The sequence below is a fragment of the Phocoena phocoena genome, chromosome 15, assembly GCF_963924675.1.
Source record: "Phocoena phocoena chromosome 15, mPhoPho1.1, whole genome shotgun sequence".
Taxonomy (NCBI): domain Eukaryota; kingdom Metazoa; phylum Chordata; class Mammalia; order Artiodactyla; family Phocoenidae; genus Phocoena; species Phocoena phocoena.
Window position 1 is genome coordinate 43,423,628 of NC_089233.1, and position 24,736 is coordinate 43,448,363.

At 46.1% G+C, this 24,736-nt stretch overlaps 1 protein-coding gene across 3 annotated transcripts in view; it reads right to left on the reverse strand.

Moving 5' to 3' along the window:
* Positions 1-23,375, reverse strand: part of NAPB (NSF attachment protein beta) — a 36,872-nt gene extending 13,497 nt beyond the window's left edge. Inside the window, exons 1-5 of one of the 3 annotated variants that reach the window (XM_065892466.1) lie at positions 23,278-23,375; positions 6,925-7,004; positions 2,283-2,399; positions 707-753; positions 538-615 (exon numbers count right to left, since the gene is read on the reverse strand). In XM_065892466.1, the coding sequence (XP_065748538.1) occupies positions 538-615; positions 707-753; positions 2,283-2,399; positions 6,925-7,004; positions 23,278-23,375 (420 nt within the window). Of the gene's footprint in view, positions 1-537; positions 616-706; positions 754-2,282; positions 2,417-6,920; positions 7,005-23,277 lie in introns of all 3 variants that reach the window. The other 2 variants (XM_065892465.1, XM_065892467.1) reach the window with 2 other exon arrangements.
* Between the last annotated feature and the right edge of the window lie 1,361 nt (positions 23,376-24,736).

Genomic DNA, 24,736 nt, shown 5'->3' on the forward strand with positions numbered 1-24,736 from the left:
AAACCACCTGATCTCCTGCGAACGAGGGTGGCGAGCTGCCAGCATACACGGGACACTTCGAGCTGCGATGCTACGTGAGCAGACAGGAGCACGGGAGCGAGCACAGTGAGGGCGGGCGAGGGCCCAGCCCCAAGGGGAGAGAGGAGGAACCTGCCAAGGGTGGGGGGCAGAGAGCCAAGCGGGGGCCGCGCTCCAGGGGCCGAGGGAAGAGGTGAAACAGGAGAGGAAGAGAGACAAGAGTGACAATGGTCCAGCGCGAGCAGCAGGCACGGGGTGAAGGGTGACCTCTGAGAGCTCAGCGTCCGCCCCAGACAGTGCAAGCCGTTCCTCCCTGACTTGCGCCTGCTTCCCACGGCGCTCGGTTTTACATCAACGCCGTCCCCAGTTGGAGGGAGGCAGCCTGGGGAGCTGGCAGGGCTCTCCCTTCCGCCCCAGCCCGAGGTCTCCACGTGACCCTGTCTGCGCGCGCATCCCTCTGCCCTCACGAGCCCACTGCAGTGGCGCCCACAGGGCCCACCGCCTCCCCTGTCCACACACCTTCTCGATGTCCACCAGCTCCGTCTCGTAGATCTCCGCGATGGTGATGTGGTGCTTGGCCGCGATCGTGAACCTTCCCTGGGGAGGAAACAAAGCAGTCACATCCCGGTTAACTGTGAGCTATCTCGAGGGTTCCACCCCACGGCCGCTCAAGCAAGGCATGTCTTACCATGTCTGTGTAAATGTCGATGGCTGCATTTAAGCAGTTGATAGCCTCTGAAGCGAAGGCATTCAAGAAAGACAATGAAAAATCCATTCAGTCAGAGGGTTCGCTGAGCCTGTCTTCCTGGCTGCTTCTACACGGCTAAGGGGCCCCGCTGGGGCGGGGCGGGGCGGGGGCAGGATGGTTGGCAAAAAGCAAACACACGTCCAGCCCCTCGCGGAACCTGTCCACGGAAGTGTCAACACCTGTCAATCTATCCACTAAAACCTTAAACGCAGCGCACTCCTCGCTGGTATCACGTGTATGCATTAATTTTGAAAGACAGTACTTTTCCTACAGTGTCAAAAGGCACTAACTTTCGGTGTACTGACAGATACCAATAGGAAGAAAAAATCTAATAAACGAGAGTGCTAATGACACTCATTTTCTGAAACAGTGAGCCGACAGCTCCCCACCACACGGTGGCGTTTACAACGCTGGCAAGCGGTCGGCGGCTCCAAGTTTACTGCTTTTGCTCTAAAGAGGCAGCAGAGCAAAAAGGCCTGACCGAAGGAGCAGAAAGATAAGTAGATTAGTGAAAATAAAAGCAATTTCCCCCTAAGCTGCATAAGAAATGTGGATTGTTATGCTGTTAAAAATACAGAAAAGTAGAAAAGCTACCCACAAAACCCGCTCACACCCCCGGCTAGGAATTTGATGCACTTTTCCTCCCTGTGTTTTCTGGATGCATTTCTATGAGCACTGACGTATTGTGAATTTCAGATTTCGGCTCTCCATGGTTCCTCAGCTGCCGTGAGAACATTTCCCAGGTCAGTGAGACACCCTGAAGCCTGCAACACACTCTGAAATACTGATGTGAGGTGATTCTGCTGTGCACTTAGGCTGTGCCCAGTTTTTCCCCTTTAGAAAATAAACTGTGGCGAATCCTTATACCACAGCCCTTGAAATAGCTTGTTTCAGTGTGATATATTCACAAGAGCTGGGATTTCTGTGTTAAAACGGGCTGCTGAAACAAGGAGGGAGGTTCCACAGCCACCAGTGCACGTGTGGAGGGAGGAGATGAGGCCTTCAATCGCTAAGCGTGCACTCCTCTAACTCAAAAAGAAAGAACGTCTGCAAAACTTCACCTCTTCAAATACCCAAGATCATTCTTTCCTCAAGACCTAAAGTGTTTGAAAAACACTTTTTAAAGAAGTCACATGAATGCTGTGTGAATAAGCTGTTTTCAACTATAGGATTTTACGACCTCCCATTAACTGGATCTCCACACACACTATTCGGGAGCGAGGGAACACTCGTTTCCTTTAGTGAGCGATGTACACACTCACACAATTAAGGTAAGACTTAGATAAAATTAACTCTAATTTCCAAAAAACTGTCCATAATGCAACTCCACAATGGAGTTCAAGAAAATGGTGTTGAGCACCAAGCTGGATGAATTGAATAGACTTTCTCCTCATAAAAGCTTCAGCTGACTGCAGTTAAAAATCCCCAAATCTCCACCGTCCTGAAGCACGAGCATCTCGCTCTAGCAGCACAACCTGCGTGAGGTCCGGGGGGCACGGGACAGAGCGCGGCTCACCTTGGGGGTCTGCCTTCTTGTAGGCGTTCCCAGCATCCACAAAGCTGGTGGCGGAGTCGTGTTTGCTCTGCAGCTGCATATGGAGCTTGGCTGCCTGACAAAACGCATTTCCTGCAGCTGAAGAAGACAAATGACTCAGTTAGCACAGAGGAGCAAGCACCCTGCAGAGCGGCCCTGCTCCAGGAGCCCGGCCCACGCCCGCCTGGGGAAGGCCCCATCCCTGACAGCAGCACACGTGCCTGTGACCCAGTGCACCTTGGGTGGCCACGATGACGCCCAGGACCCAGGGGGACAGCAACAAGGGCTCCTCTCAGCCCCAGGCCTCCTTCCACACTGACCGCCCGGCGGCGGGTGTTCAGCTCTGTCCCCGGCACAGGCCCCGCACCAACAGGGCGTCTCCGCAGAGGCGTGAGGCCAGGAGGGTCCGCAGGCGAGGATGAACACCGCCCATCTCTCTGTGTCCACTGGCTCAGCTGGCATCACCGGAGAAACAGCGACAAAGGCTCCCAGAGCAGGCTCTCAAGGAGTGAAGATGAGGCCCACAATTTCTAAAGTCAAAGCTCTTTCCTAAGTTTATGACAAAGTCTGACAGAGACCCATGGGGTTGAATTGCTCATGTCCCACTTGGTGTGGAACTGGCACACTTCCCCGCAGTCACACGGGTGCTGTCCGGGGGCACAGCGTGAGAGGTTCATGCACTCAGCTTTTCCAGAAAAGGTTCTGGATCAGGAAATGTGGCTTCTGGTGGGGCTGAAATGGAGGTACGAAGGAGGAAGGACCGGGCTGGGGCGGAAGAGGTCAGGCCCACCCAGGAGGCTGTGAAGTTCAGCATGGGACCTGGACGAGGATGAACCCACTTCACCACTAGGTCCTCAAGCGCAGGGGAGAACCAGGACTGGGGGCGGCTGATGAGGGTCTGGAGTCGGAAGTCAGGACCAGCAGGGATGGAGGAAGAGCTCGCCCCATTAGGAAAGGCACGACCAAGAGTATTACAAAACCTCCTGGTACTTAAAAAAATTTTCAGTCATAAATGTTTCAAAGACATTCAGAAAAGTATAATAAATAGTGACAGACGCCTAAGAACCCTGATGGTATTAAACATTTACTTTACATTTCTTTTCAGAAACAGAACAGTCAATTCCACTGAAGCTTCAGTGGCTCTCCGTGTCCCAACCACACTTCCAGAGGAAACTACATAATTCCCACTGCGGTTTCTGGATCTCCACCCGAGGGAGAAGAGGCAGCACAAACCCCTGAGCCAGCCTGCCCAGATTCAAGTCTTGCTCTGTGCAAGACAAGAGTGCCCAGGCACTTCTGAAAATATCTACCCACCAGTGTGGCCTGGGCCCTGCCAGTCCAAGCAGACACTGGCCTGCGGCTGGAGCTGGGACTGCAGAAGCCTGCCCGCCAGGCCTTGACCCCTACCTTGGTGGACCGTGAACCCAGAGGCCCAGAGGAGGGGCCAAGCCACTGTCAGGGTGGTGGGCAGGCACCCAGGTCCTACGGGCAGCTGTGAACTTCCCGGTGGTAGTTCAGGAACGTAGCGGCCAAAGAGTGGCTCTGATGGGCTCGGCCTCAGAAGCGTGTAGCCATCACTTGGACCTTCTAGGCAAAACGCTCAGAACAGCCTGGCCCCAGGCACTTGCACGCATGTTGGCCATTGTCATTATCACACGTAAACGTCCTTAGAGAACACCTGTGCTTTGCTGTGTTTAAGTGTCATCGTTTCTTTTACAACCGAATCCTCCCTCTCCCACCAATAATTTAGTTTTTGACAGTTTATTTGTGCTGGCCGTCCCAGAACCAATTGTGGTCCATCCTTCCCTGGCTGAGGGTAACAGCATGGCATCCAGGCTCTGCCGTGTTGGCTCCACTTCCCCGGATGATCTTTTTTCTTTTAATAAATTGACTGATTGATTTTTTTGGCTGCGTTGGGTCGTTGTTGCTGCGTGCAGGCTTTTCTCTAGTTGCGGTGAGCAGGGGCTACTCTTCGTTGCGGTGCGCGGGCTTCTCATTGTGGTGGCTTCTCTTTGTTGTGGAGCACGGGCTCTAGGCATGTAAGCTTCAGCAGCTGTGGCACGCAGGCTCAGGAGTTGTGGCGCACGGGCTTAGTTGCTCCGTGGCATGTGGGATCTTCCTGGACCAGGGCTCGAATCCGTGTCCCCTGCACTGGCAGGAGCATTCTTAACCACTGCGCCACCAGGGAAGTCCTCCCCAGACAATAGTAAGAGCTTTGATTTTACAATTTCACACTCCCACCTTCCAAAACTAGGTGCTGGCTCACTTTTTCAGTCTGAGCACTCACTCCAACCACCGCTAAAAATGTCAGCTCCGTCTCTCCAAACTTGGAAGTGGTTTAATACATGCTCCTTCAAAGACAAAGTTACACACTTTCTCAGGCCCAATTTCCTCAACTGTTAACATCTAATACCTGCCAGGATGACCTCTCAAAATTGGAGTAGCAGATGAATTACTTTATAAAAGAACTTCTAAAACCACTGCAGTGGTGTCATGATCACCAACCACTAGGACACGGAAGTAATTTCAAAGAACCTGATTTTTTTTCAGTTTATTTCATTTTTTAACCATTTTTTAAATTGAAGTAGAGTTGATTTACAATGCTGTGTTAGTTTCAGGTGTACAGCAAAGTGTTTCAGTTATATATATATATCTATTCATTTTCAGATTCTTTTCCATTATAGGTTATTACAAAAGATTGAGTATAGTTTCCTGTGCTATACAATAGGTCCTTGTTGTTTATCTATTTTATGTATAGTGGTGTGTATCTGTTAATCCCAAATTCAAAGAACCTAATACTTATTAATTCACTACACAAATATGCTGAGTATCTATCATGTTGCACATACTGGTCCAGGGCCTGTAGGTAGAGCAGAGATAAAGCCCAGAAACACCTTGGCTTTCTAAGGTTTATGTTCTAGTGAGGGACAGCACATAATAAAAGCACAGACAATAAAAATGAACAAATGTACTTCATTTATTTTTGCTAGATGGTGGTAAGGGCATCGGAGAAAAGGGAACGGGGCTTCCCAGAAGAGAGGACTGCTATCTTTAAAAGTGACGGCCAGGAAAGACCTAAGACGACGATGACATTTGTAGAAGGACCTGGAAAAAACAGGGACTGGCCATGCCCTACTGTAGGGAAGAGAGTGCCAGAGGGACGGCACAGCACAGTCAGAGGCTCAGAGGAAAGAGCCGGGGAAGGAGTGGGTGGGCAGGAGAAGTGTCCAGAGTCGGGAGGGGATGGGAGATCGAGTAGATCCTAAAGGGCACCGTGAAGGACTGTAGTTCTGATTTGAAATAACATGACCTGACTTAAGATTTAACGGGATTACTTTGTTTTCTTCATTAAAACACACTAGGAAAGTAAAGAAGCAGGGAGGTAACAGTCCAGGCAAGAGATCACTGGGGTCGGGGTGGGGAGTGCACACACGTCCCCCTCGGTTACATAACCGGTAATGCCCTGCTGAAAGGCATTTCCAAAGTTTAGAACATCTGGTCACCAAATAAAGAAAGGGTCTTTTTAGATAAGTTCACTTTTTACATATGATTACAGGACCTGAACCAAACAAAAGATGTGAATGCTAATACTCTTTTCTCCTCCATTTTAAAATACATTATAATTCAGGTATAAATGCACTTCGGAAACAGAACCTACCTTTTTAACCTACGACTAAACCTATAAAAAGAATTTTACAGCCAGAAAAGACCTTTTAGGGTCATCCAGTTCAACAGCATTTTCTTCAGTGAAATGATTTTAAAGTGTCAGCCTTAGAAGCAAGGGGGGAAATTGTCACACCGCACACCTCACGCTTACGTGATGCGATGTGTCACTGACATCTCGATCAAGCTGGGAAAGCACACGGGGAGACACACTTAGAGAGGGCAAGACCCTGCCTCAGGTCATCTGCAGGTGCGAGGGAGCTGGAGACCCATGTCCTGCCCTGTCAAAGGCTGTCTCCACCTGCACTACAGAAAAACCCCAGCACAGAACTTCTTTCTCCAGGGGTAGAGGATAAATTTGTTTCTCAAATCAGTGTTAGAAAAAGCCATTCCCTCTCAGAACAACGAAAAGAATTCTGATTTTATTTTGTGTAATTTCCCCCAGTAGAAAGCATTATGTTAGAAACGGACGAGTCTGTCAGGGTTTACAGAAATAACACCTCCCACTGCTGCATTTCTCAGTGGATTACAACCAGTTATCAGAGTAAGAAATGGTTAGAAATTCTCCACCAAGGTTTGGGTAAACAAAAGCAGACTCTCCTGTTTATCCTACTTGTTTTCAATAAGTTTTACTATAACTTTCATTCCTTGCGGTACTGAATTTATTTCAGCGCATTAACGAGAAGCAAAGATTACTATTCTTAAATCCAAGTAACTTTAAGTCTTTTTAATCACCACATGCCCACTGTATGAAAGGGTTTACAGACACTAAAACAGACACGGCCTCTATGCTTAAACTTCAGCCAGGATTTCAAGCTTTGTTCCCTTGGATCAAGGTCCCCCATCTCCCAGTCCACAGCCAGCAGTTTTTCCAAGGGGAAGGCAGACAGTCATTTCCTCCTTCAAAGTGATTTTAAAGTTATTTGCCTAAAAAGCAAACAAACAAAAACTTTATACATACCACTCCAATTCTTAGCCATCTTGAACATATTTGCAGCTCTGGTATACATTTCACAAGCTTCTTCTATTCTTGTGTTTCCTCTGAGAAAAATTAAAAAGTGAGGTTAAGTTTTACTATAACAACCATCCACATCCCTAATCCTCCCCTCCTCCCTCAAACAATAAACATTTAATGAGCACTTACTATATGCCAGACCAGCATTAGAGAACCTTAACAGCTGTTCAAAGGAGTTACTCTAATTATCCCTGTTGTCCAGATGAGGAAACTGAAGCATAAGAAAGTAGCCACACAGCAAGGATGCCACAGAACTGAGACTCAGATACAGATGTGGCAGGACTCAGGGCTTACACCCTCAACCAGAGTCTTTTCCATGCTTGAAAACTGAAGTTTTACTCATTCTGAGAAATGAGAAGTATATTTTTCAAAGGAAATTAGGATAAAGACATCTTGACACTTTTAACATCCAAGATTTCAGCACTATGTTTATTCAGACTTAAAAGTAAAAACAAAACCCAGGGCTTCCCTGGTGGCCCAGTGGTTAAGAATCCGCCTGCTGATGCAGGGGACACAGGCTCGAGCCCTGGTCCGGGAAGATCCCACATGCCGCAGAACAACTAAGCCCGTGCGCCACAACTACTGAGCCTGCGCTCTAGAGCCCACGCTCCACAACAAGACAAGCCACCGCAATGAGAAGCCTGTGCACCACAACAAAGAGCAGCCCCCGCTCGCCGCAACTAGAGAAAGCCAGCACATGGCAACGAAGACTCAACGCAGCCAAAAATATGAATGAATGAATGAATGATACTCAACATCATTAGCCATCAGAGAAATGCAAATCAAACCACAAACGAGATATCACTTCACTCCCACTAGGCTGGCTAGGATCAAAAGACAGATCTAACAAATGTCAGGGAGGATGTGCGGGAACTTGAACCCTCATATGCTGCCGGTACAGGCGGCAAATTGTATAAAAAGCCACTTTGGATAGCAGTTTGGCAGCTGCTCAAAAGGTTAAACATAGTTACTATATGACCTAGAAATCCTACCCCTAGGTACATACCCAAGAGAAATGAAAACACTCGTCCACACAAAAACTTGTACACAAATGTTCACAGCAGCGTTATTCATGACAGGCAAAAATGGAAACAACCCAAACGTCCATCACATGATAAAGGAGGTACACACACAATGGAGGAGATCAGACAATAAAAAGGAATGAAGTACTGATCATACTACAACGTAGACGAGCCTTCGAAAAACATAATGTGCGGTGAAGAGCCAGTCCCAGAGGAGCACACCATTCACATGAAAGGTCTACAACAGGCCGGTCTACAAAGACAGAAAGCAGACTGGTGGTTGCCTAGAGCTGGAAGTGCTAGAGAAAAATGAGGGGGGAGGGCACGGAGCTTCTCTCTAGGGTGATGCAAATGTTCTAAAACTGCTTGCTGTGACAGTTGCAAAACTCGGTGAATATGCTTAAAACTACTCAACTGGACACTTTAAACAGGTGAATTGTATGGTATGTGAATTACAACTCAATAAAGCTGCTCCTCTCCCCTCTAAAAAAAAAACCCCTTTGGAAGCTATGTCACACAGCCAATGATAGGATGGCAACAAACCACACCAAAAATGAAGCGCCAGAATAGGCAAAGCCTTCTCTCACTCACACCTTCATGTTTCTTTTTCTCTACTTCAGAGCTACATTTAAAAAAAAAAAAAAAAGAAAAAAAAAACCTAATTATCCCAATGGAAAATTCCCAACTTGAGAAAGCTTTCAATCTTAGCCACAGCTCCTTGGAGCTAACAAAGGCTTGCCACTTTCTGTGTCTTATTTTTCTAACATGTACCAGGAATCTTGAACTGTAATTATAGTGCAATCATTCTTTTTTTTTTTAATTTATTTTTGGCTGCGTTGGGTCTTCATTGCTACTCGCAGGCTTTCTCTAGTTGTGGCGAGCAGGGGCTACTCTTCGTTGTGGTGCGCAGGCTTCTCATTGCGGTGGCTTCTCTTGTTGCAGAGCACGGGCTCTAGGCGCGTGGGCTGCAATAGCTGTGGCACGTGGGATCAGTAGTTGTGGCTCACGGGCTCTAGGGCGCAGGCTCAGTAGTTGTGGCTCATGGGCTTAGTTGCTCCGCAGCACGTGGGATCTTCCCGGAACAGGGCTCGAACCCGTGTCCCCTGCACTGGCAGGCGGATTCTTAACCACTATGCCACCAGGGAAGTCCAGTGCAATTGTTCTTATTAAAGGTTTCCAAATAAAACTAGCTCAATTAAAATATACTTTATCCTATTATTTTCAGAAGCAGGTTCAGCTAGGAATAATAGACCACCTACATTATGCTAGGTTTTATGCTGCATATTTCCACATGCCTTACGTCATCTTCATTATTACAACGACCACAAAAGATCTCCATGTTACAGAAGAGAAAACTGTACCTGGAGGTCAATGGCTTGCCCAAGGTCATCCAGCCAAGGTCAGTGGTGGAGCTGACACCTGATAACAGGTTCAGTGATGTTTATAAAAATAATGAATGAACCCTGCCTCACCTCTCCTAAAACAGAATCACCAGAAAATTTCTCATGTTAAAAGCACCAGAGAACTCATGTGTCATAAACAGACATAACTTAAAGAATTCATGAAAAAATATATACTTTTAAGTCACTCCAAATGCCTACTGTGTTCTACACCCATGAACGCTGATTTTTATAAGTTTTAAGGACAAATATTCAGAATTCACATTCAAATAATTCAAGTGATCATTACCCAGAGCCCCTATAAGTGAGGTAGATCCTCAAAAACAGAAACAAGTTTCATTGAGGGAGTCTACATTATAAAGTGATATAGTACAGTACATGGCACTGACCTGCCAGAAATCACTAAGAAAACAAAGTCCTTACCCAGGAGGAGGTCAGAATGCCAAGAAGAGTATTTAACTTCAGTGCTGGAGAAGTCTGAGAGTGTCTAACATCCCCACCCCAGGTTCCAAGGAGATGGGGTGAGAGTCACACGCCTCCCCCAGCCCCCAGGAGCAGAGGAGCTGGGCCAGAGCCTGCCTGCAATCCCCTGCCTCTCTTAACTACCTTCCCCAGCCCCCACCTGTTCTCATTTTAATGTTTAGGAGGAAAAAAAATTAGCCTGGGAAAAATCACAGCCCATTATTCCAAAGAGCTCCGGTGACATCTACACGCAGACCAGCCTATTAATCCTCCACTCACCCGAAGCCTTGCATTTTCCTCATGATGAGTGAGAGCTATCTGGGAGCAGCGGGAAACTGCAACTGAGCACGTGCGCAGGTGGGGGCCAGAGACACCAAATCAAGAGCCGTGGGGACCAACGACACACACCAAGAGATATGCCCCAGAGAAGTGGGGCAGCTGCTGAGGCGGAAAGAACGCTGCTCTTAACCCATGAGATCTGGCTCAGAAGTGTCCTACCACGTGACAATCACAGAGCTGTGATGATGTCAAAGCAGGACTAGAGACAAGATTCAGCTTCATCCTCAGAACACCCTGAAGGGCTGTCAAACCCTGTGGAAGACTGAACACAGGGATCACTTTGAGTTTCCCAGGGCTGGGAGGGGCTCCTCCTCCTCGTTCACCAGTGACACCACGCCAGCCACCAGGCCGATGCCGGGACAGGGTCCAGCACAGGGCCTGGCTCACAGGCCTCAATCACGAGGCTGAAGACCCAGCGTCTGCATGGAAGAAACAGCCCACATCACAGATTTGCAAGTTCTCCCACGGGTCCCTCAAAACAAGTAAATACAGAAAGCATCCCGAAAAGAAGTGAAAAATTCAAAGTCTCTTTAAAATACCTCTATCATTAAAGGAAACAGTTTCTCTATTCACAACACTTCTGACACCAAATGTGGGTTTTCTATGCTAAGCAACTCTCCAATTCCCTGCGGCCACCAGCGGGATGTCCTGAAGTGCGGGTTGAGCACCGCACTTCAGATGCCCGTTGCAAGTGCTGGGTCCCCTGTTCTTCTGACTGACCGGCTACAAATCAGGGGTTCCCACAACCTCCTCCTCAAATTCGATAATTTGCTGGAAGGATTCACAGAACTCAGAGAAACACATTCCTATCACTGGTTTCTTATCAAGGACACAGCTGAGAAACAGCAAAATGGGAGAGGCACAGAGCAGGCGTGTCAGGAGGGCACCTGGAGCCCCCCTCTCTCCGGGAGCCCCACTCCCCCCAGGAGCATCCTCTCCCTGGGAGCAGCACCTCCATGTGTCTCCAACCCGGAAGCTCTCTGAGCCCCATCGTGTAGGGTTTTTTACAAGGCTCATGGCAGACGGACTGACTACCCTGGTGACTGACTCAATCCCCTTGGGGGTGGGAAAGTTCCAGCCCTCTAATCACTGGCTGCTTCCTCTGACAACCAGCCCCTGTCCTGAAGCCATCAGGACCCACCTTGAGTCACCTCATTAGCATAACCCAGGTAGGGTTGAAAGGGGCTTATTACGAATAACAACACGCCCCTCTCACCCTCACCACTCAGGGTCTTACAAGCCTTTACCAGCTCCGTGCCAGGAACCCAGGGTGGAGAACAAATACATATATTTCATATATCACAACATCACAGCCATATACAACTATTTATTCTATTTTTACCCTCCAACAAGCAATTTACTTTCATCTGATACTTTATATCTGTAATCTCCACAGATTCTAAAACTTGGGAGTTTTCCTAGATAAACTTAACCCTTTCAGGGTTATTTTAGTTCTGGGTTTAATATGTCTGTAAACAGTCCAGCTTCCTCCACCTGATGACGAAGCAGAGCGCCTGCAGCAGGTGGAATGCAGAGGCCCCAGGGAGATACTCTTGGTGCTCATTTGAATTCTTATACCAAATGCCTGTAACTGCTTGACTGAAGTCCTCTGCTTTTTCACAAACCAGTAACAGGAGGAGTAGTGCAAGCACGCAGGCTTTGGAGTCGGACTGCCTACCAACAAACGTAGGCATCTATCTGCTCCCCTCCCTCCCCGCCCCCCAAGAGCAGACACAGCTCCAAGCCCCAGAGCACCGCCTCCAGAGCAGCTGGCAGGAGACAAGCAGGGGCCTCATACTTGACAGGTGGCCTCAGTGCTTTGCCCTGGAGCCTGGGATTCCAACTTCTGAGAACATCTCACTTTATTTCCATTTATGTAAGAAAAAATAATCACAGATTCTCAGACACGGGAAACAATCTGAGACATTTAAAGACTGTCTGACAAAAGTATCTGCATTTAAGCATAACTTGCTGAAATAAAGTTACAAGAACAGGTACAGCAAAGAAAGCTACTTGGACTTTATTTGTAATAGTCCCAATGCCTTGACTTGACATGGGAAGTCACCTCTCTTGAAGAGGAGAGATATGTATAGATTGGACCTTTTAGTAAAACAAACCAAGATTCTTAAATATTACAAAGAAGCCAAAAATAGGAATTACTGGATAAACTCAGAAATGACACACACAACATGACTTGCCAAGAGAAGTTTTTATATTTAATTTCAATCTTTATAAAAATTCAAGTTTTAAACTGAACTTAATCTTTCAGACTTGCGATTCCCATAGGACAACGATGGCTGCCTAAATACAAGTGCGTCCTCACATCCTCGAGAACCACACAGATCAACAAGGAGCAGATACAACCACCCGTAATACACTCACAGCAAAACTAGCAGACAGAATTCAACGAGACTTCATTTAAATAAAGACCCTGAACTAGCAGAGCCAGGGACACAGCCCCTGCTAGAAATCAGGAGGGGACGCCTGAACACAAGACGGGGTGCGGCAGGGTCCCAGCAACAGCAGCTCACAGACAAGACCCCAGCAAGGAGGGGCCGCAGAGTGGGGTCAAGGAGGCAGGTATGAGACCTGGAGCACCTGGGGGGCTGGAAGGGTGGCCTGGCTAGAGGCGGCAGACTCCAGAAGACGTGCTTCTGCGGCAGGGAGGGGGAGAGGAGGCTTGGCAGTGAAGGGAAAGAAAGCGGAGGTGGAAATAAACTCAGGGTCTTAGGAAACGGGAGGAGGCAGAACTGGAGTGGCAGCAAGCCCCAACCCACACCCACGACCCTAGTCATCAAAGAAGCCGCACTAACGTACTGACAGAAGGCGGAGCGTTCAGGAGAAACCAGGCTTCCAATTCTGATCCTTCCCCAAGTTAGGGATATGCAGCAGACCCTCTCTTGTGATGGGTCTGGCAGGGACACCAGCTGCGCTCGCAGTCAGCCATGTGATCACCGACACACTCACAACCATTCTGGACCCAGAGGCCCACTCTGCTTTTCACTTGCAGTACCTATTCAATGAATAGCAAGAGACATTCAACACTATTATAAAATAGGCTTTGTGCTAGATTGTTTTGCCCAACTGTAGGCTAATGGAAGTGTTCTGAGCATGTTTAAGGAAGGCCAGGCTAAGCTATCACGTTCGGTAGGTTAGGGGTATTAAATACATTTTCAACTTACGAGGGGTTTATGAGGACATAACCCCACTGTAAGCGGAGGAAGAATAACTGAACCTCTCCGATACACACACACCCTGGATAAAGGGGTAAGCAGAACACCGTCTCTGAGTGGCACATAGGTAGGTAATGGATTTTCTCCAGGGCAGACAAAATACTAGATGCCTAAGTAAGAAAACCAAGCGAAGGGTATTAAAAAAGATTCATGGCATAAAGGTAGCCAGTAAAATAAAATTACGGAATTTCCTAAATAAAAAGCAAAGAAAAGAGATCACATGAAGAAAAACTGCAAATAAAACACAATACGGTTGACCCTTGATCAGTGCGGGGGGTCAATACGCTGACCCTGGTGCAGCCAGCCCTCCAAACACGCAGTCCCCCCGTCCGCACCCTCGCGTTCCACAGATCGGGCAGCACCGCAGTACCTACTACTGAAAAACACCCGCGTGTAAGTGGACCCACGCAGTTCCAACCCATGTTGTTCAAGGGTCAGCTGTACATAACAAATATAACAAAATGGCAGAATTAAAAATCAACCATATGCCAGTCATACCAATAATATAAATGTGCTGAGGATTTTTAGATTTGCTCACAAATCTATACAAACAAAGCCCAACTCTGTGCTCAATATGACAGACGCAACTAAAATAAAGCTATTCTGAAAGCATCAAGATAAAGAGCTGGTCGGGAGTTTGCCAAATATGTCAACCTGCGTTTGTTAGATTTGTTGCAACAAGAAATATCCCCGTGTCTTCCCAAAGCTTCTCTCTCTCTCTCACTCTACCTTGTGCTGGTTGTGACTCTGCTGGCTCTTTCTCCGTGGGTCTTCTCTCTGTTCTGGAATGCGGCCCCATCGGGTGTACTCCTCTCATGACGGAAGCACAAATGACCCCTGCAGCTTCTGCTCTCACTTCCTACCTCAAAGTCAGTCCCGGCCACCCTGCCTGGCACTGCGCCTGGACTCAACGGAGAGGGGAGGTGCCCTCTCCCTGGGGCGAGGCAGCACAGGCCACATGGCAACAGGCATCAGGTATAATCCTCTTACCTAACACAGCTGTAAAACAGGCAAATGCAAGTAACAAGAAAGCAGGGATTGCTGGCATCAGACAAGGTAAAATTTGGGCTCAAAAGTATCAAATGAAATAAAGAAATTCACTTCATAATGCTAAAGATACAATTCAAATGAAATTATATTAATTGTGAATATCTATGTACCAAAACCTGGCAGCCACCTTCCTACAGCAGAAATTACAGGAATCCTAAATGCCAAAATAATCTTGAGAAGGAAGAACAAAACTGGAGGGCCCATACTTCCTGATTTCAAAACTTACTACAAAGCTACAGTAATCAAAACTATGTGATACAGGCATACAAAAAGACATATAGACCAATGGACTAGAATAGAGAACGCATGAATAAATCTTTGCATATATGGGCAAATGATTTTTGACAAGGGTGCCAAAATATTCAACAGGGAAAAGACAGTCTTTACAACAAACGGTGCTGGGAAAACCGGATATTGACTTGCAAAAGAATAAAGCTGGACCCTTACCTATCACCTTATACAAAAATTAACTCAAAATGGATCAAGGACCTAAATGTGATACTTAAAACAACAAAAAAATCTTAGAAGAAAACAGCAAAAGCTTCATGACACTGGATTTGTCAATGACATCTTGGATATGACACTAAAGGCACAGGTTAGAAAAGAAAAATAGACAAATTGCATTTCATGAAAATTAAAAAAAATTTATGCATCACAGACACTATTCACAGAGTGAAAAGGCACCATACAGAATGGGAGAAAATACCTGCAAATCACATACCTGATAAGGGATTAATATCCAGAATATAAAGAGAACTCCTAAAACTCAACAATAACAAAAAAAACAAACCAATTCAAAAATGTGCAAAGGACTTGAATAGACATTTCTCCAAAGAAGATATATGAATGGCCAATAGGCATATGAAAAGATGCTCAACATCACTAATCATTAGGGAAATGCAAATCAAAGCCACAATGAGATATCATCTCACACCTGTTAGAATGGCCATTTAAAAAAAAAAACAAACCAGAAAACAACAAATGCTGGCAAGCATGTTCAGAAATTAGAACCTGTGTGCATTGTTGGTGGGAATGTAAAACGGTACAGCTACTGTGGAAAAACAGTATAGCAGTTCCTCAAAAAATTAAAAGTAGAATTACCATATAATCCAGCAATTTCATTTTGGGGTATAAACCCAAGAGAATGAAAAGCAGGGTCTTGAAGAGAGATTTGTACAATCATGTTCATAGCAGCATTATTCACAATAGCTAAAATGTGGAGGCAACCCTAGTGTCCATTAGTGAATGAATGGATTAGCAAAATGTGGTACATACATACGATAGATTATTCAGCCTTATAAAGGAAAGAAATTCTGAAATATGCTACAATATGGATGAATCTTGAGGACATTACGCTAGGTGAAATAAGCCAATCACAAAAACACAAATACTGTATGATTCCACTTATATGAAGTAGTCAGCATAGCTGAAATCATGAAGAAAGTATACGGTGGTTTCCAGGGGCTGGGGGAGCAGAGAATGGGTAGTCATTAATGGGTATAGAGCTTCAGTTTTACAAGACGACAAGAGTTATGGGATGGTGGTGATGGCTGCACGGCAATATGAATGTACTTTAATACTACTGAACTCTACACTTAAAAATGGTTAAGATGGTAAATGTTATGTGTATTTTACAATAAAAAAAGAATTAAAAAAATTACAATAGATCCAAGAAGACAGAAATACACTCATAAAAGGAGATATTAATATAACCTTTTAGTCCAAAACAGGTGAAGTGGACAAAAAATATAGACATGAAAGACCTAGACAACATAATCAGTAACCAGATCTCAGGGATCTCTAGCAAGTCATACATTCTGAAAAGAGAAAACCCACTGCTTCTTAAGGGCACATGGACCACTCATGAACACCAATCACACATTAGATGGCAAAGAAAACCTCAGTACGTTCTCTGATCATAATGAAATAAAGCTAGAAATTAATAAGATACAAAAAAGGCCCTTCTACCTGGTACAAAACCCTCAAAGAACTCCTGGGTCAAAGGTGAAACAAATTAAAATAAAAATACTATATATCAGTATCTATGGGATGCAATTAAAACAGTAATACAGTTTTAAAGGAAAAGTCATCCATGAATATTTGGATCCATATAAATAAAACAGAAATAATGAATTAAATACCACCCCTCACCCTCCAAAAAAGCCAAGGGAAAAAAACAAAAGAAAGTAATAAAGGCAAAAGAGAAATTAATAAGGTAGAAAACAGGAAACTAGTAAAATGCATAAGTCAAAATATCAGTTGTTTAAAGAAAAAGAATCAAGACAAAACGGGGACAAGCCCTAACACATAAGTAAGAAGTAAAAAGAGGGAAATAACTGCTGCAATAACGTTTTAAAAGTCATAAAAGACTCCTTTGCACAACTCTGCAAATAAATTTTAAAACTTGGATGAAATGAATAATTTCCTTGTAAAATACAATTTACCAAAACTGACCTCAGCAGAGATAGAAAGTTTAAACATTATAAATTCCAGAGGGAAAAAAGAGAAAGTTATCAAAGAAATACCCACCAAAAAGCCCAAGATGATTTCACTGTAAGAGGATTCTATTTAAAAATCCAAAGACCAGGGCATGGGAAAAAAGAAAAACTTACAAATTCTTTTTATGACAGTACCTCTGACATGAGTGCCGTGACATCAATACTTCAATCTGAGAAAGACTATACACAAAAGAATTGTAAATAAAGGAATTTGAAGTAAAATATTTAAAAACAGAATCCCATAGTAAAAATAATACATTGCAATCCAGAGGGGTTATTCAAGGGATGCAAGCAGAGTTCAATACGAGGCTATCCATTAGTTAATATACTAATAACTAAGAAAAAAAGTCACGCTTACCTGACAGCTATTGAAAAGGCCCTCATTCAATCCCTAATGAAAACACCCATTAAAACCGAATTGGGGGGCTTCCCCGGTGGCACAGAAGTTGAGAATCTGCCTGCTAATGCAGGGGACACGGGTTCGAGCCCTGGTCTGGGAGGATCCCACACGCCGCGGAGCAACTAGGCCCGTGAGCCACAACTACCGAGCCTGCGCATCTGGAGCCTGTGCCTCGCAACAAGAGAGGCCGCGATAGCGAGAGGCCCGCGCACCGCGATGAAGAGTGGCCCCCACTTGCCACAACTAGAGAAAGCCCTCGCACAGAAACGGAGACCCAACACAGCAAAAATAAAAATAAATAAAAAGGCTGTGCTGAACTGTATGGAGGAGTTCAGGCTTTCTGAGCATCGGCTGTCCTGGACTCCTTGTATGGCGCCTCACAATAAACATTGCCCTTTCGGTCCTATGCGAAAAAGAAAAAAAAAAACGAATTGGAAGATACTTCCTTACGGTGGAAAACATATTGTAACCCAAGAAAGAACTGATCTATTACTTTGTTAGATTTTAATTAAATTACCATTACTTACGATAAGCTCTATTCAAATACAGACGTGATTAACACTCTGAGATTCTATTTTCAGAGTCTCCTTACTGTGCACTCACAAGCATCACTAACTGCTTAAGGTACGGAAGTTTTACCCACTTTATCATCTAATCAAATGAATGTAAAGTGAAAGCATAAAAATAGATTATAGAGTCGCCTTTAACTAGGATGATCCTCCGTCCTGGCTGCGGGGACACTCCTAGGTTATACCCGTTTTCTTGGCAACTCAAAAATATCCCAGTTTGGACATGATACTCACGGCCACTCTATAACTCACAGAAATAGGGAAATAGCTGAAAAAATTTTTAAGTAGAATTATAAATTTAAATGTTACTTACATATAAAAGATAATATTTGGAGATTGAGAATTAACTAAAATTAAGAGGTGAAAGAGAAAATGCACTGCCACATAAGCTATGTGGCAGGGTCGACAAATATTATCTAAAATTAATCAATCTGGTAGTAGAAGTATTCTAAAACTACTTAGACTTATGGCAATAACCATCAAAAGAATCAAAAAGAAAGTTAAATGGTTACTTATGCTGAGTAAGATTTGGGAGAGTGAGGACTCAGGGAAAATTTTACTTTTCAACTGAAACCTTTCTGTACTCCTTGCATTTTCCTACCATATATGGATTTACTACAAACACATATTTAAGAAAACAGAAGAAAGTGACATGAACTCCCCTGCTCTTTGTTACCTTTGCTCTTGAAACTAGACAAAAGTGTACAAGAAAACAAATCAACATCTGTAACCGCATTCACCGTAGTCCACGCGTGCCTGCCAAAGCCACGTGCTGCGGGAGGTGCTGGGCCAAAGCCACCAACTAAGGCAGACGGCCCAGGACCTTACATCCTAGAGCCACAGGCCACCACAGTCCTCCCTACTTCTTGTAAAGGACTCTGCACCTCGCAGGGCTCACAAGAATGAGAAAATATATGGTGAACACTGCAAAAATGCAGACAGAAAAAGGCCAATCTTGTGAGAGCTTATCACTTGATATACAAACTGTAACTTGACATTGACACTCAAATTAGGAAACCGAATGATTATAAGTAGCAGTAATATAGCTCTGTGTAGCTTAATAAGCATTCTGACACTTCATTCAATCCTTACAACTCTGACAAGTAAATTCTTTCCCTCTGCCCATTCATTCAAAAGCCGAAAAAACAGAAGCTGCGAATATTATTTACTTGGCCAGGGTCACCAAGCTAGTAAACTAGAATCTATATTTGGTCTTCTTACATATAATAGTATATATTATCATGGTTCATACATAATATACCTTATATAATATATAATTATTCAATATATAGGTTATTCTATTTTTTTCTTTTTTTGGGGCTGTGTTGGGTCTTTGTTGCTGCGCACGGGCTTTCTCTAATTGCGGCGAGCGGGGGCTACTCTTCGTTGCATGTGTGGGCTTCTCATTGTGGTGGTTTCTCTTGTTGCAGAGCATGGGCTCTAGGTGCGTGGGCTTCAGTAGCTGTGGCGTGCGGGCTCAGTAGTTGTGGCTTGAGGGCCCTAGAGCACAGCACAGGCTCAGTAGTTGTGGCACATGGGCTTAGTTGCTCCGCAGCATGTGGGATCTTCCCGGACCAGGGCTCGAACCCGTGTCCCCTGCATTGGCAGGCGGATTCTTCACCACTGTGCCACCAAAAAGTCCTCTTATTTCTTATTACATAGGAAATAAAGAGTAAATATACATATATATTTCTTATACTATACTACCTGTCTCTGAGTAAATCTGAGCTTAATGCTTTTTTTTAAAAGTTTAATCTGCATTTGAATATCTACTGTAACTGAGGCAGACCTAAATACTTTATAAATGCTTTCACATGCCCCCACCATATTTTGGCAAAATTTAAACACAATCTTTGACAAAATAAAGCTAAGTGAAGAATACTGATAATGGCCTATAATGCTTAAGAAATATTCCCAATTTTTACAACTAGCTAAGAAATTATAAACTTATAGTTATTTCAAGATAACCCTACAGGGCCTTTCATTAAATATACTTCAACACTGCCAGATTTACAGCTCCTTATAAGCTTTGAGACTGGGGAACATTCAAGAGCACGAGAAGGAAGCATTAACCATCCAGAACATCTTCCCACAGTCTGTCTTAAGCCACTTTCTCCATGTGCGCTGGGCAGTGTACCCAGTGTGGTCTCCTATAACAAGAGAAATGCAAAGCTATCTTGCTGTCAGAGCCAGGTCGGCTAACCATCATACCAGTAGTTAAGATGCTAAATTAAAATTTGAAATTAACTACAAAGTTCAATAGCTCATCTCTGGAAACAAATGAAACCAAAACACAACTCTTTCGGTGGTAATTTTGCTATACTAAGCTCGGTCAGCAAAAGAATAAGTTTTAATTTCATTCCACAACTACAAAAACACATCACTGTTTAACTGGCAGCCAAACAGAAAGACAGACCACCACGACAGGGGCTTCTTGTGATGGCTGCATCCCTCAGCAGCTCCTTTCCTGCAGGGGGACGCGGGGAAGGAACACTGACATCTTGCAGACAAGCCTAGACTTGTGCCTTACACACAGAAGAACGCATGACTGACTTTTTCTCGGGAATACACAATGCATATTTTCATCTAATTTTACTGAAAGCAACAAAAAAGGAAGAGCTACAGAACAGTAGTGAGAATACAGTATTGCCACAAAACTAGCGTGGGTGGTGGATCAACACTGAGTGAAGGGGACCAACTTCTAACAGGTTTTAACCTGCAGCTGGGTTAATGAGTCCGTGGTGTGGAACATCTGCAGTAAAGTACACTGAGCACCTTGTGATGGCTGCCACAGCCCCAAACAGCATCACGTGCCCCTTTAAAGCACTGTCAGCTCTTAAACAGATGGGCTCGGTGGCACTGGTGATACTCATGCAGGTATGTTTTGTTAATTAAGGAGCCTGACATGAAGACAGATTACACTGTGGTTTAAATAAAGGAAAACAAGTAGATGGGAAAATTCTCAGGCTAAGGGGGTGGGGGTAGGGTGGAGTAACATATATCCCAGCTTATAAGGGTGATGACAGGGGCAAGTGATGCTAGATGTAACATCAGATTCTGAACAACTGAAACTGATACAGAATCTGTCTTCTCACTGTCACTGAGAGAGAAACTAGGCCTGGTTTTTGGCTTCAAAGAATTATGTAATGCTATTAAACCTCACAGAACTCTGAGTACCCTCTTCCCCAAGTTTTTCTGGAGCCAAGTATTACTAAAAACACAGTCTTCCATAGTATAAATAACCCTTACATGGTGCAAAGCTCTTTCAAATACTTTATTTCATTAAAAGACCAATGATACAGTCCAAAAGGTCTCCGGCTCCGAAATCCTGGCAAAGTCACTTGATCTGTCTGGCTGCTTCCTTGATAAATAACTGGGCCTGAAAATTCTGATGAAGATACTAATTAATATTTCATAATCCCCATCTTCAATGACTAAATGTTTTACAAACATATACTCACAAAACCCTCACTCACTATGAGATATACTTCTCTTACCCTCATTTCATAGCCGAGGAAACTGAGGCACAGAGGGGCTAAGGAACTTGCCCGAGGTCCCAAAGCGAGGATAATAAACTGACCTGCTGGATCCAGGTCAGACCTAGGATGCAATGACTTTCAAGCAAACTGAGTGTGAATGGTGAGGATGAAGTCTTCCTACACAGCCTGCCAATGAAACAGGTGATCAAAAGCCAAGGAGAAAAAAGACAAAAGGCCTTTTTAAAATCCCTTAAGGATTACTGATTCAAGATCTGGCATACTTTCACGAAAACAATAACGCAACACCTCTTCACAGAAAGGAGCACGCCCCTGAGAAGCATCAAGTGCTCTCCGGCTTTTTTCCTCTGCCAATTACAGATTCTCTTCCAGGGAAGCACATCTGGACTTGAAATGCTGTGCCTTTACGATCACCTCCCAGTGTGAGGTGCTATGACATTAAATTTTATATAAATAAACTGTAATTGTTTTGTGAACAACCAGAGAAAGGAGCTATTGTTTGGTGTTAGCATCAAGTATTAGGCAGTGCTCCTTATGTCTTGCCATAACTTTCAAAGGGGAACAAATTTATAATTCACTGCTACAATGCAGACCACACATCACATGAGAAATTTAGAAACCAGCTGGGATAAATGCCCCGAGAGATTTTTGAGGACAGGAACCCTTACCTTTCTGCATCTTTGCACCCTGCACTACGTGCGCTGCATGAAACCTGCATATGAGCATTTCCTGGAGATTATCAACAACGGTAAAGTATTACCAAAAGAACGAAGGTGGCAAGACTAGCAGATTCCAAACCGATTTTGTACAGAAATAAAACTGCATCTAATAATGCAACAGTTAAATACGGACCCCCGGTCCTTCTCAGAATAAAAACATGCTCTGGGTGTTGGCCGAGGACCTTTCACTTCCAAAAGGAAAAAGAGTAAACCACCACGAACTTTCTGCCTCTCTCATCCTAAACAGCTGAATCATTCACATATTCAACCGACCAGAATTCTTCCAAGGACTGTCAATGCAGGCTCTGCTTCTTGGGAAATCCGAATTTAAGACCTTCCCTAGGAGAGCACAGAAGAATTATAGGAAATGAACGGGATTCCCAAATGACGCAGACTTCGAGGAGTTGCGTTATCCCTAATCCAACAGGAGGCCCTGGGTATCACATCAATCTCCAGTGAAGAAAAGACACCAGTTTGAGAAAACGTACTCATTCCTCCCACGGATATTTATTAAACCTGTACTTGGCGCAAGGCACACGAGCACCGGGTGGTGGAATGCGGCTGTCGCGGCCCCACCGCCAGCCCGACGCCCCCAAAAGACCGCGGGCCAGGCGCTGGGGCTGGGGGTTCGGGACCCGGCGCCTCACGCCCACACGGGTCTCCCGAGCTGCGTGGGTTCACTCGTGGCGAAATAACAAACCGGTGTGGCCGCCGCGGCGAGGGTCACGCACACCCGCGCGGCCGGTGGGACACCGCATCCGCGTTGGGGGGGGCCTCCGGGGGTCATAGGGGATCCCTGGAGGGCGCATGGGGGCCCCTGGAGCGCCGTGGGGTTCCAGGGGGTGCGTGGGGAGGGCTACCTGGGTTCCAGGGGATCCCTGGAGGGCAGGCGGGGGACTCCGGGGTCCTAGGAGGTCCCTGGAGCGTGGAGGGGGGGGGCAGGGGCGTTCTGGGGATTCCAGGGGGCGCCGAGGGGCCCGAGGGAAATCTCTGGAGGGCGTGTGAAGGTTGAGGGCCCCTGGGGCGTTCTGGGGGCCCCCAATGAAAGTGGGGGGGCCGCCAACCAGGGACGGAGACCCCCGATCAGGGCACGCGCGGTCCGGCGCTCACCCAAAGAGCCCTCGGAGGAAGGAGTGGGAGGCCTTGACTCGCTTCTCGGCCTCCGCCATCAGTTGCACCGCCTCTCGCTCCTTCCCCGCGTTGTCCATGTCGCCAGCCGAGACCGCCGCCACAACCTTCTCTACGAGTCGGACGCGCCTCCCGCGCCTCCCGCGCCTCTCGCAGCAGCGGGCCGCGCAGCCTGTCGGGAGTTGCAGTCCAGGCCGCGCCCGGGCCGTCCTCTCGCAGCTGCGGGGCGCGGAGGCGCAGCGTGCAACCTGTCGGGAGTTGTAGTCCAGGCCGCGCTCTGCGGCGGGAGCAAGCGAGGCGTCCACTACCATACCCAGAAGGCCGCAGAGTACGCGGGCGTCGGGGGCCTCGAGGCGGGGGTCCTGACCCTCTGTAGGGCCCTCTGCGAAGGAGAACGTTAATCTTTTAAGTATGTGGGGAACGGAAAGGAGCCCGTGTCTTCCAGAGAAGACCGCCTCAAACTCAAGCATCACGTTGGATCAGGAGTCTCTGCCCAGCACGACCGTGGCCGAGGGATGGACGGGGACGCGGGGACAACGGGGTGGATGAGGACACGGCGGGTGGCAGGCTGGAAAGCTTCACTGCACGCGAATTCCGCGAGCGTGATGTAAGGCGGCCAGGGACGCAGCTGCAATAACCTTGCGATGCCCCGCCCATCCACCCTCCAGCTCCAGCAGGAGGAGGAACCACGTTTATCTTCAGAGCAAGGCATTTAAGAGGGAAACGGTTGCCCCAATATAAATTCAAAGTTGGGGCTTCCCTGGTGGCGCAGTGGTTAAGAATCTGCTCAGCCAATGCAGGGGACACAGGTTCAAGCCCTGGTCTGGGAAGATCCCACATGCTGTGGAGCATCTAAACCTGTGGACCACAACTACTGAGCCTGTGCTCTCGAGCCCGCGAGCCACAACTACTGGAGCCCCCGTGCCTAGAGCCCATGCTCCGCAACAAGAGAAGCCACCGCAATGAGAAGCCTGTGCACCACAAGGAAGAGTAGCCCCCACTAGCCGCAACTAGAGAAAGCCCGCACGCAGCAAAGACCCAACGCAGCCAAAAATAAATTTATTTTTAAAAAAATTCAGAGTTGTTTTTCAGTCTCTGCATATTGTAACTTTCTGTCGGTCCTCCTCCTTGGTTAAAGAAGACTTGCATATACGGGATATGTGCATAATCCTCTGTTTTTACTGACTGAATTCTTTTCAATGGATGTGAGCCATTGAGCTCTCTTATTCTTTACATAATGCTGGCCATAGTGTGGAGTGGGTCTCCTGGGACACAGTTCTGCCTGCCAGGAACTTATAATCTCCTAGGAGAAGTATCCGTAGATAGACGCTACCCTGTGCCAATGATTTCCAGGCCTGTCCTGGAAGGACAGGGGGAGTTATTTTTTAACGCAAAGTCTAGGCCATTTACATTTGGTAATGCTAAAGCAGAGGTGGTGAAG